General features: G+C 38.7%; 1 protein-coding gene across 1 annotated transcript in view; it reads right to left on the bottom strand.

The window, feature by feature from the left end:
* The window catches only part of LOC139744762 (F-box/SPRY domain-containing protein 1-like), a 40696-nt gene extending 28104 nt beyond the window's left edge, over positions 1-12592 (bottom strand). The window contains exon 1 of the mRNA XM_071655184.1: positions 11750-12592. Within this exon, the coding sequence (XP_071511285.1) occupies positions 11750-12322 (573 nt within the window). The 5' untranslated portion in view covers positions 12323-12592. The remainder of the gene's footprint in view (positions 1-11749) is intronic.
* Positions 12593-17361: the final 4769 nt, after the last annotated feature.

Genomic DNA, 17361 nt, shown 5'->3' with positions numbered 1-17361 from the left:
GGATAGATGCCTTATTGTATCAAAGTCAAGAAAACAATAAATTACATATCCGCTCAATGTAGTAACATACATGTAGCTTGCCTGTCCTATCTCTTAACTTTATAAAGTGCACCTCAAGTATTAAAAAGAACATTGTTTCCGGCTTTGTACAGATATGGAATAGGCTTGGCTGATTTTTGGCTTGCTATTGACTATAAAATGGGTATGGAGGGAGAAACAATCTTGAAGTTCCTTTGGGAGCATTGCTGAGCTTTGTTAAATCAAGTATGGTAGGTGTACACACATGTCCCTCTAGGAAAAGATTACATAAGACACACATGTCTCATCTTTTCAACTGGCATTCAAGTTTGTTTGTTTGTTTGTTTGTTTTCCAGTAGCAACAACACTTCGAAGTGTGAGTGGGTGTTTCCGCCCTCAAAAAAAAAAAAAAAAAAAAAAGTTGTCAGACAAAACAGTGAATGCCTGGAATATCCAAAGGAAACAGTCTTCCACTGCTGTGTACATCATAGACTTTCATGCCCTCTTAAAAAAATTGACAACTGTGACAAGGAACTGCATTAATTGACTGGCAACATCTACACACTTTCTTTGAAAGTGTGCAACACCCCCACACCCACATCTACTTCAGTTAGACCCAGCTGCGGTCATTACACTGAGCAAGTAATGGGGGGGGGGGGGGGGTAAATAGTCAGGTATTAGCAATAAACCGATGGAAAATGAAATGAAGAATGAGTCAGGGGACACGGATGAATGGTGCACACATGGCGGCCTTGGACGAAACAGAAGTGGGGATGTAGGGAGAAGAAATGCCTGACAAAAATAGCAGGGACTTCTTCGCAGGAAATGCGCTGTGCTGATAGAGTGGAAGGGGGCAGGAATGATACATCAAAATCCACACCATGTACAAATATGAAGCGTGTAGGTTGATAATATACAAATTTGTATTACTGCATGGATCTGTGCATACCAATTGAGACACTGTTACATTTTACAGGTGGAAGCCTTTCATTATTTCAACAAAGCTTAGTACAGATACAATTGTAGCAGTGGATTTAAATGGTATCAGCTTTAAAGGGATCGTAAAGTTTTGGTTGAGACCTAATTTAAGGCTTCTAACATAATTACTTGTGTGAGATAATGAGAAACATCTTAAAGGGTGTGTACAGTTCTGGTCGAGGTGAAGATTTAGCTTTTAACATTTTGTGAGATATTCAGAAACCACTCTATGAGATGTCAAATAGCATGCAGTTCTAAGGGGTATCAAAAGTTTATTCGATGAAAATCGGTTTTGAAATGGCTCAGATATCCAAAAACAAGGTGAAACAAAGAGATACTAATAAAGTTGGGGCATGTCGCCTTTTATTATTAGCACTTTTTTGGATATCTCAACCATTTGAAAATCAATTTTCATCAAATAAACGTTGAATCCTTCTTAAAATTACATGCTCTTTCATATTTCATAAGAGGCTTTTCATTATCTCACTTAGGAATGTTCAAAGCATGAATCCCTACCTCAACCAGTACTGTACAGTCCCTTTAATGCAATATGAAAGAGCATGTAATTCCATGAGGAATTCAACATTTATTTGATGAAAATTGGTTTTGCAATGGCTGAGATATCCAAAACGGAGCTATTCTAATAAAGTGTGGGACCCACATTTTATTACAACAGTGTACGTTGTTTTACTTTGTTTTTGGATGTTTCAGTCATTCCAAACCCGATTTTCATCAAATAAACTTTGAATTCCTCTTAAAATGGTGTGCTCTGTACTATTTCATAAGTGTTTTCTTGGTATCTCGCAAAAACTTAAAAGCCCAATTCTTATCTCCACAAATACTGTGCAATCCCTTTAAATGGAGTGTGATTGTAATAATCTGGAGTAGAGAGACATTTCATTTCACTTTCTGCTGCAGTCAACAAACTTCATACTTTTTGCTTTAACTTCATTTCTTTAGACAAATGCTCCAGTTGCTGTTAGACCCATATAGAGCTCAAGAAAACAATTCTGGCTGAAATATGATGTTTCCTTTCTAATATTTCAAGAGAACATTAGTTTATTTCTTTAGCCATAGCAACATTTTCAATTATTCGTTTACTGTTATTTCGGACTCTAGAAGTTCTAATAAATAGTACAGGGATGACGTTGGAAGAAAGAATATTCATTCATTCATTCATTCATTTATTTTTCATTTCCAACAAAAACATATAAATATATTACAAAAATTGAATACAGTGCATAAATTTCATCATACAAAGTAAAGGATAAATTTACAGAAAACTTGTAGGTATAGGAAAATGTTGGAAATGGGGAGGAATGCTAAAAAGCTGAGCTTGTAGGCTGCATTCCCCCCACACGTAATACAAGAAATTATATGATCGATAGACTGATAAGCATTGAAAATGGATGAAACAAAGAAACTAAGAAACTAATACGAGGGATTTTCTTTTATAAAAACAAATTCTCCAGAAAGGGAGTATCTGGATGGAAGGCTACTGGTACCTCCACAGTGAAAAAAAAAATCACTATGGGGACAACGTGAAAGGGCAAGGGGCACATGAACAAAAGGCACAAGAAGTGCCATGGAGGTAAAAATGTTTGAAAAGGACCCCCCCCCCCCTTCCTGAACTCCTTTCTTGGGCCATCAACCCTCTTCTATGCTCTCTATTCATCTGTAAGGTTTCACAGCCCTTGCTACACTTAACAGTACTGTAGTTCTCATCATGCTCTTGGCTACACACTGCATGGATTTCTTATGCACATTGTAATACCAAACCCTGGGTCATATACAATACACGTGCATTCATATAACAGCACTCACATTAATTGTTTGGAACATACAGTCATAACATGCTTTGATAATCCTGTGTTAGAAATGATTTTGGCACTCTGCAATACTTTTATGTTCAGGGAGTTCTCTCTTTCTTCCAGCTTAAAATTTTTGGGTGAGGCCCATTATATGAAGAGCTGTAAAAAGGTAAGAAATGCTATACAGTTGTAGTTATTTCACCATGGCAGCAATTCAAGAATCTCACAGGATGACAAATCATAAAGTAAAATAACTCAAGTTATCACTGATTTGTGACCTCTTTTCTTTATGAAACAGCAGTGGCAGTTGTAGGGGTATCATCATCCATGTGTAAGGATACAATATAACTTTAAAAAAAAAAGAGAGAGAACAAGCAAATACAAAATAAAAACAAAACCCCTCTCTGTCAACTTTGTGTGTTTAATCTAGAATGAATAATGTTTTATGTTACAAAAGTAGTTCTGACTGCTGTATGCAATTTACCAAAATCTACAGGCAAAGCATGTGTCTCTATTGACATTTCTGTATTTGAGACTTTCTTACTACATTGTATTGTACATATGTTAAACTGTAATGTTATACACTTGTACATAACATGTACACGTATCATCATTTAGAACAATACTTGCAAAAAAAGGTATTTCCTCTAGATACATTGTGGCATGATGCAACAACGAAGACTATAAATAAGCTAGGGCACAACAGACAACTCACATTGCATTTTTGTAAGTTCTATTAGGTACATACTATAAGATGCAAAGTGTGATTCTGACCAAAAAGCTTTTTTTTTTTTTCTGTCAAAACTTTGAGAAATATGTTTCATGCACCAAGTCACAAAACATCACTAAAAAGTGGAGTGTTTGAGGACACAAATCCCAATCTCTACATGTAGTTGTCAATACTGATTTTTGGGCTCTTTTTGGAACCAGATTTGCCATACCGAAAGGCAAGTGCATCATGTACAATAGTATGACATGTAATAGCAACTAATAAAATGAGAACACACTGTAATATCAGTAGTCAAACCATTTATTAAATTGGATGGAAATGGTGAATTTTTGGCGATACTTTACATTGCATACATCAATTATAAATACATAAACAATGTATAATGCATACAAACACTCAAAGAATACTGAGACAAACACAATGTACATGTTACTCTCTTTTTCCAATAAAAGCAGGTACGATGCCTTAAAGGGACACAGTCCTCACGAAATTTAAAAAAATATGTTGTTGTTGGTACCTCGAATGAACTACTTTCACCAAAAACAAACTTTAAAATCACCAAATAAGCTCGTACATTTTGGTTGAAAAAGTGTGACTCTGCATGGTGAATATGCTAATGAGCAAGTCTTGGCGGAGAGTCATACGTCGTCGATGCACAACTCTTCCCAGCCGTGTTCTGCTCGTTATCCGTACGCTCCCTAGTTTACCCGGATGCATGAAGACGTCGGTGGCTACTCCGACTCGTATTTGACATTGTTTCTACGTTGTGTGTGTGTGTGTTTGTGTGTGTGTGTATGTATTGTGTATTATATTCGCACGTGTGGACGGTACAACTAGATGATAGATCTACGGTAGATACGCATACGCACCCCGTACGCGGTTTGCCCTTCGCACTTTTCCAGTCTCAAGCGCAGCTGCAGCCCTGTCGCCGCTCATGCATGTTCTATAGTACGTACAGAGTGTACATATTTGTAGGTAGAAACGATTCTACACAGGCAGGCCTGCTAGTACACTACAGGGGCGACCGCATTCAGCGTCGTCTGGTCAGGCTATCTTACATCAGTAGTTTTGCTCGAATCGTGCAGAAAATTTCCCAGGAAAATCCTTTTTTCCGTCCCAGACCAACAAAAGTATCGTGAAAGGTGAGCTGTATGGCTGGGAAATATCGGTACAACGATGCCGAACATAAGAAACTTAGGGCCTACAAAATCTCGAAATCGTGTTGTGACCTACCTGTGCGTGGACAATTTGTGAAGCGATGTTTTTACGTGGACCGGCAGGCTGTGGCCCTCGGTTATAAACCGAGAAAACTCCTGAAACCAGATGCAATCCTGACCATTTGCTCACATGAGTTATAAAACAGAAACACCTCAAGCATCGACTTCGAAGAGAACCGAGGGAAAAAAGCATAGAGAGGTAAGGAAAGTGGCTAGCTATGTTTAATTTACCGTGGGCCTGCAGCCGGGGTTGGACTGCAGTACAGTGCCACTGTGCTAGCTGCTGCCAGTGCCGGCTGGACATGCACGGCAAAGTGGAGCGAAATCATGTGTTTACCCTTCCCGGCTCACGTCATATATTTTTTTTTTTTTCGAGGAAAGGCGATTATCTGACTACTTACAGAAATATTGAGATACAAACAATATTTTCTTTGAAGAATTCGACTCTTTCATGCACAGGTTATCTTCGGTTTGAATGCCAAAATCGACTGGACGGAGTCGAGTGTACTGTGTATATAAGATGGTAAGGATTTGCGCGCGAGAGTGGTTTCTACGCTAAGAAGTATGCAACACGGACGGAAGTTAGAAAACGACCGTGCCTATTTGATGTTAAGTTCATGGTATATTTGGTTTAAAAATACATATAAATTTATGTTTACAATATTAATTTTTCGTAAATTATATATATCTAAGCTTGAAATATTTTGTTTGAAATTATAAAACCACAAACTTTCACATTATATGATAAAATTGCAACTAATCATTTGAACACTTAAATTGGTTTTTAGAGGCACGGCTGTCTACTTGGTGAGTAGGGCATGCACTACATAGCATCTTTTTGCCGGCTCTTTCACGATCGCTTGCAGGAATTATTTTTCAAAAATCGCGTACGGAGACAATTTTTGATGTCCAAGCGTATAAATTGGTGAAAGTTTATATTTTTTACTCTTCTTAATTATCAGTACAGTGAAAATCTCAGGACTGCTTCCCTTTAATGACACCCTATTGGTGTGCACTGACATTTCAGTGTCAGCACGTCATTGCTATAGAATTAGATGCAGCGCAGCATGTGTACAATCCTGTGGGGTAGAACACTGGACACAAACACGCAATTAATCTGTGATTACTACCTCTCATTATGGCTAAATTGCCTTCTCTATGAAGACCCACTGGGCTGGCATATACATGTAATGGGGATATGGAGTCATTTCTGTGAAATCCATGGGGCAGAACAGGGGGTTGTGAGGGGGAGGAATGCTCGCATTCAACACTGCAACGTGAAGCACATTTTAGGTCCATACACCACATAATGCATTTGCACATTATAAATTTGGTGAGCAGTGTTACTGTTTGTAAATCAAGGAAAATACAATACAGCTCGAGGACGACCACAGTAATAAATGAAAATATGCAAGTCAAACATACAGGCTGGTTGAAGTTTTGATTTCTGTTACAGAGACTCCAACCCCAAGCACCTTCTGATCTGGAGATTCTCCCGCCTGAAACCCCTAGCAAACGGGAGACTCCAAAGTTGATGTGTGCAAAGCGCGAAGTTCCTAGGGTTCTAGATGTTCTCTGGCTATCTAAGGCTTATTTTTTCAACATACGATAGCAATAAGTAAGAAATCCTTTCCACCGGGAGACACAGAGCCAGGGCGGGAGAAATCAAATCTCAAGCGGGAGAACGGGAGATTTTGCAAAAATGGGCTTTCGGCGGGAGATCTCCCGTCGAAAACGGGAGAGTTGGAGTCTCTGCTGTTATGATACTGTACTCTCTCCCAAACCGATAAAAGTTTTCTGCATCAAGAATACAAATTTCATAACCTTCATAACAATGAAAATTGTCTAATAAACAGACTAATGAATATCTTTGTGAAAGTAAACAAATCATTACAAGGTTATGACCTTTGGTATATCACTAAATTATTCAATTACTGTAATACAATGGTCGTCACTGTGAAGAGATTACGCTTTGATTTAGGTTTTCTTGAATTTCCCACAAACTTCACTTACATACAGTGTAGGCTGGTGTTTTGACCCCTTTAAACTCAAAATGACTTTTCCCTCACCCACCAACAGACGTATATCAAAAATTGGTAATCAACAAATAAATACAGTGCACTTTGAAAATAATGATAATGATAATAATAATAAATATAAAATGTTTATTATCATAACAATAATCGTGATCATCATCATCATCATCATAATAATAATAATTATAAAATTTTTATTATCATAATAATCATAATAATAATAATAATAATAATAATAATAATAATAATAATGCAGTCCTCTAATATGCCATGTCTGTCAAACAGTGACTCTTGGCACAAGGGGGTGACATACCGTATTCCATCATCCTAAATTGCTACCTTGCATCTGTGGCAAATGGGATGAAACCATAAGAAGTTATACCCAGAATCAACAAATTCAATTTCCATTGAGTAATACCTGCAATCTAAATCTACTATCTGAAAAACGCAGGTTTTGCAAAAATCAATTTAATACTGCCTCATGGAGAAACAGCCACCGTATCAAGAGTGAAACATTGCACTGTTTAGGTTACCCATCCCAAGATGTGTAATTTCCTATGACAACGATTCATGTGAGGGGATGCACATGGTTGTGAAGTAGTGCTTGACTCACACCAAACTTCTCAAGCTGCCAAGTAAGTGACATCCAATGTAAACAAAATCTTAAAGAGTCTCATGTACAACACAACTTGGTCAGTTAGAGGGAATAGAGGATGGTACATATTCTTATTGTATCGCTTCTCATGATACAAGGTACATTGTACACATACATGTAACAATTTCTGTACAATGTGCATGATCAGCAAGAGTTGCTCTTGGCTGGCCTTTTTTAAAAATCATATCCTCTTTACTGGGGAGAGGGAATATTGCATTGCTCATGGACCATGGATGCTGTAAGACACATCTACATACAACGTATCTTTGATGATAATAGAAAGAACATGATGAAAGAAGAACAATGATAACAAGTTTTGTTATCATTATTTGTTGCCAAAGATCATATCTACTGAACTAGTAAAATAAACAGAAGTGGCCATGATCATTGCAGACTAAATTTGAAAGTCATATTTTCCTTAAACTGTACATTATTAATCCAATATATTGAAAGAATTAAGCTCTCACTCCCAGAATACCAACTAGAGCAGCTGACACATCTACTGTACATGTAAAGACAGGCATTTCAATGGCACGGAGTGCAGAAAATGACTTAATGCAGCCACGAGTTCCCATTGATCCCACACGTTTCAGTTAGGGGTAAGCCAGGGCAAAATTAGTCTTTTCCTGTCTCCTTCGCATGTATACAGCAGTAGTCATGAAAGCTCCGCCGACGTTTCCTTTCTCAAGGAAGTGGATCATGTTAGGACATGACGGAGTTCACACGAGCCTCTGAAAGGCCTCTATTGTCATGACTGGAACCACTTTCACTGATGGGAAACCACTGAGGCTTCTGCAAAGTCACTTTGCGAATCAGCCAAAAGCAGATTCAAGGGGTTCTCCTGTATCAAATATGATACAGATACACTGCAAAAGTCATGGCACACAGCTTACTGTTGTGTTACATGTACATGCACACAAATGGACCTACAACATGTATGTAGGCGCTTAAAATGTAATTTGAATAGCTAAATGTGCATATATATGTATACACATACAGTGCAAAGCTCACAGAAACACTAAGACCTGGAATTTGTATGGTAGACGATTTGAATGACAGACCACTTTTTCAAATTACAACCACTCATCACCATGTGGCACACTGCGTCAAAGCCTTGCTTTAAAGTACTCTTACTTACGATTGTATAACCTTGTACATCGCAAAAACTGCATGTGCATACAAACGCGACCTTAAGTAACCCTAAAGGTAATTGAGGCATTGTGAAGTAACCTAATTTTCTCTGCTGGAGAACCGTCAGCCATGTTGGAATAACAATGCATGTCATGCATGATGTGACATTTTCAGTACTGAAATACATATTTTTGTCTTATTTCATATGGCAGTTCATTTCAAGCAATCAGTTTCAGATAAATGCTTGAAATCAAATCAGGAAGGGTTCCTTTGGTACTTTACTAAAGTGTGAAATGAAACAGATACAGTTGTACATGCAGTATTATTAACTTACTTTTCTAGCACAACAGCAAGGTACAGTTACTGTATATTGTATTTACCTTCTAGGGTGAGAACATTTTATAGTTCTAAGTAACGACATAGGCTGTACATTTGGTACATTTCATCTAGAATACTCTAGATACATGTAGTTTCCTATAATCATGTGTTTCTTCTGTCATACTCAAACACAATATTCCATGGCACACACACCACTGAATGTACTGTACATGTACTTAAACCACAGATCTTATCACACATTGTACATGTACAAGTGTACATTAAAAAAAAATGTGGACCCACACATCCTGTGATTTGTACATTGTACAGTCATGTACGTAAATAAACTCATAATCCCATAAACCATATATTAACCACACTACAAATTTTTGTATGGGGCAGTGATACAGTAGCTTAGGAGCAACAGTGTAAATGAAACCATATGAGACATACTATACTGTACAATTGTACATGTAATTCTTTTGAACATTCTGTGTCAAACAAATTCACACAATGGCTAATTGGGACATCCTATGTACATCATAAGCATACAATGTAGATGAAAAATTGCCCTGACTACATTGAACTGCAAGTTTATGAGTACAGATCATTAGCAACATACCAGGTACTGGTAGCTGATTATACCACACAACAATTTCGCTTGTCATGTATCTAGACATCAAGTCCTTATGAGGCTCAGTGCAGTACATATTCACATGCAAAACTTTGAATTTAAAGGACAGACATTAAAGTGCAGAAGTTAGTCTCAAGTACTGTTTTAACAGAGCCTTTCAAACAATAGTTACCGCTGCAAAGTCCGGGTAACGTCAGGGTAATCTTTTTTTCACCCTGCCTGTTCAAGCTCTTCACACAAAATGTTGCTCAGCTGTTGCCGTGGCAACTTTTGCCAAATTCTACCCTAGCCAGCTCAGGTTATTGCCACGACATCATCCTCACATTACCGTGACACTACCCTGGCAACTCTCCTATTAGAACGCAACTGCGGTAACATTCCTTCGATAGACTCAACCTGCATGCACAACATCGCAGACAGAGAATGACCGACACTCCATATGCTGATCACGTGCATGGATTGTACCCAGTTCTTGTATGTGCACAATCTAGAACAACAGGTGGTGCTGGCCGGTTGGTGTGGTAGTAACGTACAACCAAGTGGACACAGCCCTTTCATGGAAATCTACCCAGGTAAGGTTTTTGGTGTGTGTCTGCTAAAACTGTACCCCTCACTCTCTCCTGCGGTTTTATTGGAATTTTAGAGGAATTTTGTTCTCCGCACGTTGTCGCGATGTTGCTGTGGTAAGGTCTTTTAGAACAGGGCTTAAAGAGTTAAGACACCATTGTTCTCCCAGCCACCTCTCACTGGCACACAACATTTTCACCATCCCAGGATACAGACATTGTAGTTCCAAGGAGCTGCTGAAAGGGATTATTACTTGAAGGTTCAAGACACAAACTTTGGTAAGAGAGAAGAAAGAGATGAAATGACCAATAAGACCATTTTATGATATCATATTCGCTACCAACCTGTCTATAATGGACATCTATCTGCAAAGGTTTTCATCATAAACTAGAATAGCACTCCGAGAGCGCAGGCCTCCGCCAAGCAGTTTATTTCTACCCATCTGAGTACGCATGATGAAAATCAACACAATTTCCAAATGATAAAGAAGCTTTGTGTTCATGTTTACCTCATCAATGACCCTGCTGCACGCACCTCAAGCAGAATACATGTACACCATATGTGATTTATTGCACATGCAAACCTTAAATAAGTGCAGCATGAACCACATATTCAGTGACCCTATTTGCTATAAACAAAACAAAACAAAACAAAGCAAAAAAAAAAAACAACCTTCAAAAATTCATAAAAACTTCCGGATCACATCTACATGTACAATTTAATCATCTGTTCCTTGTGTCATTATAATAAAGTTTTCCTGCAGTTTTCATCCAAATCCGTTAACAACTATTTGGAATTTAATATTTTGCACACAAACAAACAAACCAATGCAGACAAAAACAAACACTGCAATCTCCTTGGTGGAGGTAATACTGTAAAAATGGATATTTTCGTGCAACTAGTTTTTTCGTGCTTAGCCGGGTAAGAAGAGTTTCGCGTGTTTTTAATTCTGCGGAATCAAGACATCAACTACTGTGATATATGGCACACAAAATATTCATTTTCACACTAGCTTTTATCGGTTGCACAAAATGTACGAAAGTTTGAACACAGCGAAAATTTTCACTTTTACAGTAGAAACCTCTAACGTCAATTACGGTATGTTCGCCACTGCGGTAAGGTCGCCAGACATTCACATCGCATGTAACGCGCGCCGCGATCGGAGATCAGGTTGGGCGACGGATTTTCATTACTCTCTAAATACATTCGTAATTCACCTTTTTCCTCCGTAAAAACACAAATAATTGTAATCAAAATATATTTTACCATATGTAACAAGTGATAAAACCATTTTTAATGTGAGGATGTTTTTGATTTAGAAAGGATTTCGGGTGGCAGATTAAGGGAGATTTTCAAACGCGGTGACCGACAATGCCTCCTTCATTGAAGCGTATGTACAATAACACACACGCTAATAATATGTTGCAGGCTATGAGCGGCGAACTTATTCAGTGCCGATATTAGTTCGCCAGCGCGGACGTGCACAAGAATTACACACAAGTGGCGACCATACGGTAATTGACGCTATATCAATAATTATGACATTTGATAATTCTCTTAAATTTTGCTATTAACGGTTAGATAAGTGCTCATTCGATACACTTCTGATGGAGTTCTGCCGACATTTCCATGGCGACTGGATTTTTCCACTCACCTCATACTTGGGGGCATTATTGCAGTTTGGAAAGTTTCCCTGATGATCACCGTTGTGGATGAGGAGGTTGTCCACCAAGTTCCACCCCCAACTTTGGTCGTTGTTGCCGAGCAGTGCAACATACCCTTGGCACTGCATGGGGGCATGTTTGGTGGCAATGCCCACAACGGCTACCGTTCCCAGGGGCCCCTCCCACCACACCTCCCAGGCGTGCCTTCCCTCGTTGAACCCTTTCTTCCCCCTTGCCCCATCCGTGCTCTGCGCCACCGGATTTCTGTGCAACGTGAAGCCGTTCGGTCGTATGTAAATGTTTCTGGAGCAGTCGTTTGGGTTGAATGCGTGGTGAAACGCACGCAATCTGGATTTGTACGAAGGTAGATGTTGCAAGAGTTTCCCATTCACGGCGTCTTTAGCAAGCTTGCGGAGGCACTGGACCTTCCAAACTGGACTGTTTTCATCGTAGAGACAGTCATACCATGCTTTACAAACTAATGAACAACACAGTAATTCCGCTAGGTCCAAATATGAGAACATCCGCTCCAGAACGGGCATCGGAAGATTAGCCGCTGCCATTTTGTGTTGCAGGCTACTGCCGGTAGGCGATACAACAAGACCTCGCAGAGAGCGAGAGTATTCCCGATGAAAATGTCAAAACAGAAAAAGCGTCATCAGTAATGGGAATCGTGTGCAGTTAATCATGAACAAGATGACAGCATTAGATGCAACCAACGCACAAACCCCATAGTTAGCAATGTATCCACAAAAGAACTCGAGAATGGTCAAATTCTGTTCATTCACTTACATACAACAGAGCCACAGCCTACAGAAGATGAGTAGAAATGGTATGAGGCAAGCACAACCAAGTGCAATGATCAAACTGTGTGTGTATACGATATGGAGTACGAGTTGTGGTCGGTCGTGTATCCGCTGGCAGGCACACTGAATGTGCGGTGCATGCAGTGTCGACTGTGAGCTGGATGCGGCGGCGAGACTCTCGGTACGCCGCACGCGTGCACGGTATGCGGCCAGGGTGTTTATGTGAATGACCGACCATTCGGCAAGAAGCGAGCGAGGAATTGAGTGCAATACAACGGTACCGGTGTACGCGCTCCTCGATCTCTCGCAACCTCGCTTCCAATTCAACACTACAATACTATACGTGCCTGCGATTAGAGGAACCATCGGTATGTGACTAAAGGCCGCAAGTTTGAAAATGGGCGTGTACAGCTATCAGTGTGCTGTTCAAAACATCAATTACTGTAGTAAAAGCACAGACTGTTGAGAGAAAAAGGGCATCAGGATGGGAAATTTGCAACGTTAATATCAGCTGAAGTTCTCTCATGTAATCAATAAGATATTTTGTATTGTCATGTCGACTGCACAGGAAGTAAACAAACGCAAAAGATTAGAATAAAAACAACACAAACTTCCATAATGGAAAACTCATGGACCCCTCTCTGAAAGCTCTCGCTCTCTCTCTAAGCTCACCTCCTTTTCCCTCTTTCTGTCTTCAAGTTGTTCAAGTTGATTTATTTCACTTCCAACAAATAACAAGAAATACAAAGAAACGTTCATATACACAGACGTCGGGAAATCAGTAACACAATGCGATAAACAGAATAACATTGTAAAAAAGATACAGGTAATTATCAACAGAGATACAAATAACTGTTACGTCACTGTGGTAAATGCATAAACAATATTGCTGGAAATGGAGGGGACTGCTAAAAAGTAGAGCTTGTAGAATGCAGTCCCCTCATAGAGAAAAAAAATAATTGCAAAAAACAACAACAACAACAACAAAATTCCCTAAGCGGTAGCAGAAAAAAATACAGACATACATGCACACATACGGACGCACATTAACAAACACATGGCGGCTCTCTTGTAAGGAAAGATTGATGAGAGAATAGAAAGATATAGTAGTGAAGAAGGTATAAGTCCGAGGTGGACAAGGGGGGGGGGGGGGGGGGAGAGGAGAGGGAAATAGTGAGTCATAACCAGGGCACTAGAGGCACAGAAGCACGGGCTCGCTGATGAACAAAGAGTAGTGAGATTAATAACTAAACAACAACAACTTTGAAAATCAAAAGTAAGAAAAAAGAAGAAGAATGGATTATCATACTGCATACGAAGTTTTTAAATGATTCTTTAACTTTGAAGAAAATGTATTAAACTTAAAAGTTCTTTTATATTATTATCAAGAGAATTCCAGAATTTTGGTCCAGAAAAGGAGAATAAAGATTTTGCAAAAAACCGTCCTAGTCAAAGGCAAGTGATATTCATGGGATTTGTAAGAGACTACTCTTAGAGACTGGACTGTTATGATTTACAGGCTTTTTTTATTTTAGACGTTGCCAGAGACTCCAGCTAATACTCCCGCTCTGAGGCCATTTTCACAAAATCTCCTGCTTGAGTCAGTTGAATCTGTCCCGCTCTATAATGTGTGTCTCCTGCTTAAAGAAGAAATCCACTCCAAATTCTTATCAATTTCACAAAAAAGAGGGAAAATATTCCTGCAAAAAAGTGCAAAAATGATCAAAATCGTATGAGAAATAAGGAAGTTATGACATTCTGAAATTGCAAAATTTTTCGGATAACACTTCTTCACCAGTCGTTATGAATATTCAGATCAGCAAGTTGTGATGTCAGTGCTCTCACAATATTTTATTTATTTCATAATATAGCCTACAAAAATGACAATAATTTCATATTTCAGCTGTATGAATATAAAGCTTGCCTGAAAACCACCGAAAAAAGCAAATGTTACCTCTGATATATATTATTTCCGTATACTTATGGAATATGCTTTTTACCTGCATTATCTAAAAAATTTTTTTTCATATTTATATAACAGGGGCGGATCTAGCTTTTTATAAAGGGGGGGGGGGAGGGTGTGGGAGGGGGTGTCCCCCCTCCCACAGTATAGGGAGAATTTTTAAAAATCTGTGTGTGAAAATGGCGTTTTCTTGCATCTAAAACACCACTATTTTATAATAATAATAATAATAATAATAAAGAATAAAATAAATATATAAATAGAAAAAAATGAAATTTCAAGTTAAAAAAAAAGATAAGATAAATAAAAAAATGGTCCCCGGATTTTGTGTGTGTGTGTGTGTGTGTGTGTGGGAGGGGGGGTTGCGACCCCCCCCCCCCCCTCTAAATCCGCTTCTGTATAACATACATGAAGGATTATGAGGGCATGACATCTTCAACTCGCTCATTTGAATATTCATAAGGACTAGTCAAGAAATGTTTTCCGGAAAATTGTGAAATTTTGAAATGTCATATCTTCCTTATTTCCTATCCGACTTGTCATTATTGTAACGTTCTGTAGGGAAATGGTATTTTCGCTCTTTAGGAGTGTATTCATTTTTGTGGTGGATTTCCTCTTTAAGATGCACTTTCTCTTGTTTGAAATTCAGCTTTCTCCCACTCAACTTTAGTTTTGTCATACAAAATAGATGTTAGAAAATAAGGCTACAGAGCGACATACACACAGCCCGTTCGCAAGGACGTCGCGCTTTGCGCTGGTGGTGTGCATGTGTTCAGTTCATAATGTTCGAGTCTCCAATTTGCTATCACTATTTTATAGAGAAAAGGGAGATCCAGGCTGGAGAATCTCCAGTTAATTGGTATTGGGGCTGAGCTCGCATCATCCACTCTCTGTTTTCCGTTTGTTTGCTTGTTTTTTGTTAGTGTTGTATTGGTTTTATCGGTTGTTGTTGTTTTTAACCGAAAAGGAATTATCGCATGATGGATAAAATCAACAGAACTAAAAAAAGTTCTCAAGTCTTTAATATCAATTAACAATAAACAAAATCATGAAACCATACAGCCTATTACACGTATTTTAGTAAGGCAATGATGAAAAAGAAGTAACTAAAAGTGCACAAACTTCAACGAACAAGATTTCTCTATAATTGATACGATTTCAACGTACTTTTAACCCGCCCGTTTTAAATACAGAACTCTGAAATCCCCAGATAGACCTTTGATACGCAAGCCATAAATTTTCCATAGGGAACTAGAATTTCACATGATTTTTTGCACGCATCTCGATTCAATGAGACTCGTGGGATCATTATACAAGCACATTAGCATCAATGTTAAGTTAACATATTGTTTGAAATATTTGCTTATCCCTATTCTCCTATAGAACGTTTTCAAACCAATTATTGACACAAAGCTGCTGCAGATAAAAAATTTCTTCTGTCACCTGACTCCACCTGCAGGTGTGTGATTATTCCTTTTGTTGCAACGCTCCATAACCAACGGCAAATTTTGTATTTTTTTTTTTTTTTGCTTGTCAGTTTTTTTTTTTTTTTTTTTTGCTTATTTTATAGCTGATGAAACCCGGAAGTGGAACCAAAAATATAAACGCACCCCCTTGAAAAAAGCTGATGACGCCCTTGTGTTTGTTCTTTTTTTATTGTTTCGCTTATGTTTTTTAGTGACAATACCTGACGAAGTATGCAAGCTTATTATCTTTACTCAAGAAGAAAACAAACTTAATTTTCAAGCTTTATGGTACCATTCTAAACCTGCGTGCACGACGTCTTTAAATACATAACACAGCGTGGGAGTAAAGTTTCCATCATCGTTTCGATTTTGCTTTTTCCCGGTAGGTATATAACCCCCATTGGGTTAACCCTAACTATAGGCCGGGGGGGGGGGGGGGAGGGGGCTCCGAGGCCCCCCCCCCCCCTCGACGTTCCGCGCGATGTATCGCTAACGTGAAAAGCCATCGCCGCGACGTTTCATGACTTTTTTCTTTCGAGTCTCCCGCATCTATTGACACCAAATTTGCGATGCCCGGGCGCGCGGTTCTGAAGTTGCGCATAAATAATTATGTATGTGCATGTCAGACCAAAAATTGCTCAAAAAAGTGAATTCGTGTACAATTTCAATGCAAACTGTGCTTACAGGCAAATTTCATAAAAGCATGATTATTTTTGGGTTTTATTGATTAAAATCAATTAATGAAATATTTTCTTGTTCGGGACAATGTTTCATAGAAAAAACAATGAAAAACATAAAGTCGAAAAAACACAGAAATACATAAGAAATTAAAAAAACAATAAAATACTTCAGAAATTTTTTTCTGATGGCACAATTTTTTTCTCTTATGTTTGCTCAGGACACTAAAAAGAATATTTACACAAAAAAGTGCCCATTTTGAGCATTATTTAGTGATTTATACCAAATTGTCTGATTTCATGCATCATTATGCATAAATTAGCATAATTCAGCATAAATGATAATTAAAAAAATATATATAACTTCATGGTACTTTAGATTACACCATAGGCAATGTGTGTGCCAATTTTTGCTGCGATCGCGCTGTCGACTGCCGAGATCTGGAGATCTGGGGGGGGGGGGGGGGGGCCTTGGAGGCCCCCCCCCCCCTCGGCTCTATGATCTACCTAAATAGCCCGGCCATTTTCAAGTGATCAGATGGGGGGGGGGGGGGGTTCCCTGACCCCGGCTTACTAAACTCATAATTTCTGTGGTTACTACTTTGCTCCTCTGGCATGATCCTCCTTCTCCTCGTCTGAACTTTAAATGACGATGCGGATAATGATGATAATGAAATAATTATAAAAACA

Source organism: Diadema antillarum, unplaced genomic scaffold (genome assembly GCF_040938485.1).
Source record: "Diadema antillarum isolate AM-2024a unplaced genomic scaffold, OU_Dant_1.0 seq00001208_RagTag, whole genome shotgun sequence".
Lineage (NCBI taxonomy): Eukaryota > Metazoa > Echinodermata > Echinoidea > Diadematoida > Diadematidae > Diadema > Diadema antillarum.
Note: the sequence above shows the minus strand (reverse complement) of the source record. Positions and strands in the feature narration are given on the sequence as shown.